This window comes from Epargyreus clarus, unplaced genomic scaffold (assembly GCF_041222505.1).
Source record: "Epargyreus clarus isolate Ecla_fem2 unplaced genomic scaffold, WU_Ecla_fem_2.2 ptg000004l, whole genome shotgun sequence".
NCBI lineage: Eukaryota > Metazoa > Arthropoda > Insecta > Lepidoptera > Hesperiidae > Epargyreus > Epargyreus clarus.
The window spans coordinates 12,806,932-12,815,603 of record NW_027332212.1 but is presented as its reverse complement, the minus strand read 5'-3'; the positions used below and the strand labels follow the sequence as shown (position 1 = coordinate 12,815,603).

Here is an 8,672-nt window from a genome sequence, read left to right as displayed (position 1 = left end):
CAAAATACCACCCATGAGAATTTAAATTTCAAAAAATGCCCATTACCACACTATAACAATAAAGCAATAACTGTAATCGTGTAATCGTGTAATGACGATGCTGCCGCAGTCAGATATGAGCTCCCAACAGATTAACCTAGTACTACTATTAACGACGTTCGAATACTACAACAAGTAACCAATTCAACTATCATATTTTCAAGGAAATTCTTAACATAATCAGAATTTCCTTGTATTGCTTCTCTTTCACGTTTCTCCCGCTCCCTCTTGCTCCAATCTATTTATCTATAAGATATTCCAAACACAACTTATTAATACTAAGATATTCGCTAAGAGGTGCCATATAACTTTTCTTTACTATGCTGTATGCTGCTCCACTCCATTATCTCTTTCTTTGAGTCTTCATCACATATTCCACATTAAGAAGCCTATTCCATACTGTCATACTCATCAAGGGGCTCGATCTTAACGCTGACAAAATCAGTAGGTTCTAAATCTTCCCCATTATGATCGGAATCCTCTTGTTCATTTCCCTCCTTCTGTGAACCTTCCTCCTCACTGCTCTCACTGTCTTTATCCTCATCTGTGTTTTTGGTATCTTTCTTCTTTGATTTTGGCTCCTTCTTATATGTTATATAGTCAGATATAATGATTTCACTTGTTGTATTCTTAGGTGGCCCGAATATGCCAGTCATAGTAGCTTCATCTAGGTTCAGCTTGCATTGTCTGGGCTCCAGGCGAGTGTAGTAATCCTTGAGATTAGTCTCGGGGCTGGTGAGGCTGTGACGTCGCCGTAAATGCTTCACTATAGTCCGCTTGACTGCATACGATTTTGGACATATTTTGCACTAAAAAGAAAAATATGATATTAGATAAGAATAATTATATTGCTTCGAAATTGTTACACGCGTTTGATGTGTACTTACATACACAGTGCAGATAACTTAATTAGTGTAACTGTATGTTGCCTACCTCCAAATGGAGGAAATATCTGACCTATAGTTGATCACAGACCAAAGCTAGAATAAGAATAGTTCATAATGGTATCTCTATATAAAAACAACCTTAATGGTTTAAAGACTGTGTTCTCATTTTCGTCATAAGGAAGTTGAAATTAACATAAATAATAAAAAACAGTTGCACTGCAATTGAATCATGGGGACTGTTATTCTCTTTAAACATATTTCACTTTTTTTAATTGTCCCTATAAAATTCATTCTCGATTTTCGATTCACACTATAATTAATTTCCAATAGTTTTCCTTTAGTCACTAGGCAACTAACTCACTTATTGCCAACATTTGCGCAGTAAGCAACTCACCCGGAAGGTGTTGAGCGGGCTGTGCGTGATGACGTGGTGGCGCAGGCCGGCGCCGGTGGTGACCACCTTCTGGCAGATGGGGCACGAGAACTGCGTGCGCGTGTGCGACGTGCGCAGGTGCCGCAGCATGTAGCGCTCGTCCTGGTACTTCTTGTCTGCGGAGTCACAATGTAATGATATTGATAGAAACACAGAAATACAATACAGAACAGCAGACAAGCATGCAATCCATCTGGTAAGTGACAGGAAAATGGCTCCCTTATCACACCCTTGAAACCAGAACACAGTAGCGCTTACCACTGCTGTTATAAGGCAGAAATAGGTGTGGCGGGATGCCAGATTTGAACTACAAACCATCTTTAACAATGTAATATTTCCTAAAAAGTTAATGACCTTCACACATACTCAACAATTCTAAATTTATGAATATAATTAAACTTTGAGTCTCAATGATGTGTGAGAAAATAATATACCACATAATTTTGCCATTTTGATTGACCATAGAAAATTGATTTCATTAAAACTTACCACATAACGGACACTTGACAGACTCCTTCTTGCACAAATGAATCTTCATGTGCTCCCGTAGAGCGCAAGGGCTTGTGAATAACTTAGCGCAGATCGAACACGTCTCCAGATCTGAAAATAAAATGAGAATGTTGAAATAATTATAAAAAATAATAAATCAACTATGGATTGTTTATATAATATAGGAGTAGCAGACAACCATGCAATCCATCTGAAGGTAAGTCGCTACTGCCGGCTATAGATACCTATAATCAACCCCAGGTATTTTACCTTTCTACCTTAGGTCAGCCACAGACGCGTTGCTACGCCTGAGGAGTAAGCTATTGGGTTGTTCGGAAAGTCATTTCGTTTTTTCCCGATAGAGGATTTAATTGTATTTTTTCACAGCGAACTTTACACTTAAGTCGCATTGTCATTACATTTTTTTACAGCTGATATAGCAAGGCTTGTGTGTGAATAAGTTCAATTGATTTTATGAAATAGTTTTTGGTGGGTGCCCTTTTAAATACCGAGAGCAACAAGCATCACTTTCGTCATATTTTACTTATTTACTATAGAAAAGTTAAAAATACTGCTCAAGTCAGAAAAAAAATAACTAATGGGTATGGAGAAGATGTGTTGTCAGTACGCCAGTGGCAGAACTGGTTTACAAAATTTAGATCCGGCAATTTGGAAGTTGAAGATGCACCACGTTCTGGTAGGCCGATTAAGGCTGATAAAGGCATTAGTTAATGCAAACCGGCCAATAACAATACGTGAGATCGGCCAGAGTATAAATTTATAGAAATAAACCGTTTATGACCACTTGAAAGGTCTGGATTTAAGCTTGAAGTTCGATATATGAGTCCCCTGATTTCTCACGATGAAAAATTTGCGTCGTCGCGTTGACGTCTATGATCTGCTCCCGAAACGTCACGAAAATGATCCATTTTTGAAGTTACTCTACCACACCTACCATATTCTCCAGATCTGGCGCCTTCAGATTATTATTTTTTCCGATCACTGCAATATTTTTTGGACAGTAAAATCTTTACTTGAAATAAAGAGGTCAAAAATCATCTGCAACAGTTTTTTGCAAGAATCGACCAAACCAATTAAGAACGTGGAATCACGCTCCTACCAGAAAGATGACTTAAAGTGTTGGACCAAAATGGCCAATATATAATTTTATAAAATATTTATTCATTATACGAAAATTAACGAAATGACTTTCCGAACAACCCAATATAATGCTTTGGAATTAAAGTATATCTCCCTTACCACACCCATCATACACCAGACATAACAGACTAGAAATAGGTGTAGCGGTGGTGCCGCCGGAGTCGAACCACAGAGCGTTGTACCCTTTAAATCTTTTGTACACAAAACACTGTATACAGGGTGAATTTTTCAAACGGGCCTTCATACTGATTGGATAAGAATCATTTGCATCGCAGTCTTGTAGGATGGTGGTGATAATTGTAATAAAAATATTAACTTACTTTCTCCCGTGTGTTTTCTGACGTGGTAAGTAAGTTTAGACTTCTGGACGAAGGTCTGGCCGCAATAAATACAAGCATATGACGACTCCTTCGAGTGTGTTCTGAAAATAGATTTTTTTATAATAACTTCAACATTATATTTAAAACAATTATATGAAATACACTCGTAATAAATACTTTCAATAAGTCTCGTGACCTCGTCACGTATGGACTGTAACCAAACATATATTCCAGTCGACTTTTTTGGCAACACGGGTCACATAATTAGTTACATGAGGTAGTGGCGGTCTGCGATAGTTAACAAAACTTATTACTTTAAAGGCCCGGCCAAACAGAACTCGTATTTTAGCGCCGCGCTAGGCGTCAGCGCTGGAACAAAATCCTGACGCCGCGCTCTAGCGCCGAGTTATGTTGTACTGGGTTACTACTGAGCGGTCACACACAGAGCGCGTACGCGTACGCTTGTCGCGGCGCTCAGCGTTCTTGTCGTCGGGCGTTGAATTTTTTTACAGATTTGCGTACAAGCGTCATTGTATGGGAAATTACGCGCGGGCGTACGAGAAAGCGCGCACGCGCTCTGTGGGACCGCTTACTAGTAACTCAGTACAATACAACTCAGCGGCGTCAGGATTTACTTCTAGCGCTAACCCACTAGCGCGGCACTAGAATACGCGCTCTGTGTGGCCAGGCCTTAAGTATACAATCAGTGTTGTCACTGTCAGCTGTAATGCTGACACACGAAAGCCTATGTGAAATTTGAACTGTCAAATCGTCACCTGGCGTGTGACGTACAAGCGCCCTTATCCGCGAAGGTCCGTGGGCAGTGGGGACAGGCGTAGGGCCGCTCGCCGGTGTGGCGGCGCTCGTGGCGCAGCATGTTGGAGCGCTGCACGAAGCGCATCGGGCAGTACGAGCACGCGTGGCGCGGGCCCTCGTGGATTTGTAGGTGCTCGCGGAACGAGTCCTTTTTCTGTGGAACCAAATGTTTACTGTTTGACAAAAGGGTCAGAAAAAGATTCCTGGAAAATGTCATATGTTGATTGAGGTTTATTATAGAGCTGGCACCTCTAGCGTACCAAGGGGAGCCCCCAAAGGTCGTCAGGGAAAAAAAGGACGCTGGAGTCAAAGCCATCAAAATACGTATATGTCGGCGATTAAGTTATTTATACAAATTTTTAATTTTGTAAAATCAAATTATTTTTTTAGACCAGGAGCCTCATTCAACATTTCCTCCCCGAGCATCTGACGACCTTAGTGCGCCACTGGTTGGCACAAAAATCTGAGCCAGGAAACAATATATCTTCATAAATAATATCCTTTGAATAAGTAGCAATAAATAAAAGAAATGAAAAGGAAAATAATTCAATAGAAATTAGATATAGACTCTCGCATTGTTTAGATTAGCTTAGATGCAAAATTTTGCGAGAACACTTTTAAATTAAATCACTTAAATTAATCACTTTGGATTAAAACTTGAACTTCTTTTTAACTTGATATATCTGATAGATGTCATGACATACGCTTGGCACAAGCTGGGCACTGAATAAGATACGCGTGGCACAATGATTATAGAAAGTCAAACTAAACTGCTAAACTCACCACAAACACTTTTGAGCAGTAGTTGCAGGTGTAGCTCTGCTTATTCGGCTGATGTTCCTGCTTGTGCATGTACAGCGACGACTTGTACTGGAACGACTTTCCGCACACCGAGCATTCGAATGGATGACGACCTGGGTGGATCAGAAGGTAGTGCAGCTTTCTGAAAATATACAATTACAATATTTAGTGATTTTTGTAGATAAAATAGAGGAAAAAATTACAGTGGCAGTGGGAAATCTTTGAATTCAGAAGGCACATAAGCAGTTCAAATTAAGTGTCACCTCACCTTTGATCAGCTCACTTTCATGATTCGGAAGGCACGTTCAGAGAGATATTGGATAGGAGTTGAAAAAACTTACTTGTGCTATGTGTATTTTTATAATATTCGACAAGGACACGCCACCGGCTTCTCCGACCGCGACGAGCCCGCTCCGGCCGGTGTACCACGCTGCAACACACAAGGCTCACCGCTCGTCCACAGTGTGCAGCACGGCCATGCACAGCTTGCACTTGAACTTGCCGGGCCCGTGCACCTGCGCCGCGTGCGCGTTGCACGAGCGCACGGAGGGGAACTCGCGCGTGCACACCGGACACGCCACCGGCTTCTCCGACCGCGACGAGCCGTGCACCGTCTGGGGTTAACACTGGTTTTATTTGAGAAAATGACATTTACAAAGTATTGAAGTGTGAGTACAAACATTAAAAAAGGGTCTCTGAAATAAATATTGTAAAATAGCTTGTAAAAAATATTGTTGGTATTAAGAAAATCAACTGTTTCTGAACTTAATTAATGAAAATTTATTGGTGAATTAAAAAATATATATCTGTTTGGAATAAAAAACATTTTAATTTCCTGCACAAGTTGTATGTCAAAAATACCTTTTATGTCAAAAATAGCATATAAAACGTATTTTTGATTTTTTATTGCGTTATTAGACACTCCATTTGCATTTTTTAAAGTTAATTAATTATACTTGCTCTTACCTTCATGTGTAACTTAAATGACTTTCGCTGACTAAGTGGCTTGTATTTACAAGGGTCTAGGGAACAGTAAAACTTCCTTGCTTCAGGGTGGTCAGTATCAAAATGGTTTCGCATTTCATCAACACTGGGCAGGACGATACAGCAGACGCTACATTTCAAAAGAAAGGTGCTCACTGGTACCCCATCTTTTACATGTTTTTCTATGTAATGATGAATGAACCATACCTACAATAGAAAACAATATGTTATATAATAAACCTTTCAGTGATTATGCAACCTAATGGACCCACAGCAGCTAAAAAGCCGACAGGTTGTTGATGGTTGCAATGAATGCCTGTATGTCACAATACTAAGACAATAGAAAATCAAGCCTATTACCACACCTTTCAACTCTCCTTCAGAACAATCAAGAAATATCTCTAACTTTCACTTTACTTGACATTTTTATCCAAAATTTAAGTGTAACATTAAAGTTCTGTTCTGACTTTTGAGACAGGTGCCTTTGATTTAAAATAACCCGATATTCAAAGAAATCCTGTAATTGCTAGTATACAATTCATACACCTGTTTATCAGATAAAATCTTAGACATATCATTTTGTTTACTAATATTACACATACCTTGTCACTGAATGTTTCCATACAACTATTGCACTTGTAAAACTGGTGTGAATGCTTGTTTAGATGCACTCGAACTTGGTGTGTCTCCCTGTCTATTTCATTCCAAAATAGCGTTGGACAAAACCTGCACTTAAACCCGAGGTGTGGACTAAAACAATTATCATACTCAATAGATTCCCAATGCTCAGTCAAGTGCTTTCTTGTTTCCACTCGGTTGTCAAACTCCTTATCACAGAACTGACACAACCAAAGGTCTTCAAAGTCCCCTAATTCCTCCAGAATGTGAGTTTCCAAATCATCACAAGTTTCAAATGTTGTTGCGCACACCCTACAAGAAAACTCAGGTTCGGACCTTATGCAATGCATCTTATACATGTGTGTCACAAATGTTGGCACACATTGATACTTGGTTTCGCATATAGTACAGTTGACATCAATATTAATGGCCTTATTATTATCAATATCTGACTTTTCTGGTACTAACTTCTTGGAAATGTCGTCTAAGGTTTGCTTTATGTAGTCAAAGTAACATTTCTGGAGTACAATTAATTCTGTTAAGGTAATATCAAAATCCTCATCACCCTCATAGCCTTGGGTGTCATCAACACTTTCATTCTGGCTTCCCGCCCTATGTGAGTTCTCATCATCTTTTTCCTCAAATTCAGTTTTGGGTTTTTGTTCAACTTGCTCCTTTGATGGGTCTGTTGTTTCACTTTGATTATTCTCGTGATTGTTTTCATTGGGTTTTTGTTCACCATCTATATAACCAAGTGCATTAAGTCCCCTCAATTCACCATCAACAAATTGTGAGCTGACCTCAGCACCATGCACAGTGAAAGGTGGGTCACTACCAGAAATAAAGCTGGTGATACACTTTAGGGTGAAGTGATGGAATCCCATATAATGAGTGAAGAATGTGGATGTCAAATTGTCGGTTTTAGAGCAGAGGAAACAGTTAAACTTTGGCAATCTCTGAACATCAAGTTCCCAGAAAACCTCCTCATCCTTGCATGAGGTGTTTGTTACATTGTGTTTCTGGAACAAATGTGATTCATATTCCTCACCGACAGGCAATCGGAAGTGGCAAAGCCTGCAGTGCACCAACTTGTGCACATTACCAAGGTGCTGTCGGAGCCCCACTTCAGTGTGGAAAGTCTCCACACACTGAGAACACGGCCACGGTGTATGAAACTTGGAATGCTCTGTCCAACTTTCTCTATCAGTCACAAAGTACCTGGAAGATTTCAATGGCAACATTATTATTCAAGTAATACTCCAATGCACAAGAAAGGAAATTAATATAATAGTTTTACACTAATATATAACACAATGCAATAAATTATTTTGATAAAAATATTATAGTACAGGGATAGGTATAGTTTGTACAACAACACTGTAATATATGTTTTTAATAAGTTAATAAACTTGGTCATATAAAATCCTATTGTATTTGTAGCAACATTTCATGTCTATTATTCTCAGGACTCTTACAAACAGGTAATAAATTTTAGTATATTATTAATTTATGTTTTACATTCTATATTTTTTTTAATTATATCAATAAATAATTAATAAAAATGTAAATTGATCCTCACCTGCAGATGCCACAGAAGTCCTTCTTGTGATTAAGAATATAATGTACAACCATTTTGGAGCGATTTATAAACCAGTCTGCGCACAGGAGACATTTGTATGGCCCTGTTGGGTTCAAATCTTTCAAATACAACCAAACGTCCGTAGGTCTGTCTATAACTGGTGTCGCTACACTCGTGATAGTATTAAGTTTACGGTTTATTTTAATGGTCAACCCCGAATTCTTTATTAACTTTCGCCTTTTAGACTCCCTTTCGTGTACCGAAAGTATTTCATACGCGAACTCCTCAGGATTTGTTTTTTTCGCAGCCGCTAAAACGGATAAGGGCTCGTCGTCTGACTCGTCAGACGCCATCGCGTATCACAAAAACCACAAAATAATGCAAACAATAACAATAAAAAGTCAAGTATACTTATTTCTAAATAGTTTTCTGTAAATAAAAAGTAATGATTTTCGGATATGACATAAAAGCAAGCTAGCTGTCAAAAACAAACATTGACATTGGTGATTGGTCGGTTGTGGTGTTAAAAAATCGGTGTTGTAAGC

At 39.0% G+C, this 8,672-nt stretch overlaps 1 protein-coding gene across 1 annotated transcript; it reads right to left on the bottom strand.

The window, feature by feature from the left end:
• Positions 1 to 362: 362 nt before the first annotated feature.
• Positions 363 to 8,614, bottom strand: LOC140757595 (uncharacterized). Its single transcript, XM_073093417.1, has 10 exons — positions 8,128 to 8,614; positions 6,533 to 7,766; positions 5,913 to 6,137; positions 5,397 to 5,560; positions 4,929 to 5,088; positions 4,106 to 4,299; positions 3,330 to 3,430; positions 1,849 to 1,959; positions 1,321 to 1,475; positions 363 to 848 (listed from the first exon to the last, which is right to left on the bottom strand). Exons 1-10 carry the CDS (start codon positions 8,478 to 8,480, stop codon positions 429 to 431), a joined length of 3,117 nt encoding a protein of 1,038 aa, XP_072949518.1. The 5' UTR covers positions 8,481 to 8,614; the 3' UTR covers positions 363 to 428.
• Positions 8,615 to 8,672: the final 58 nt, after the last annotated feature.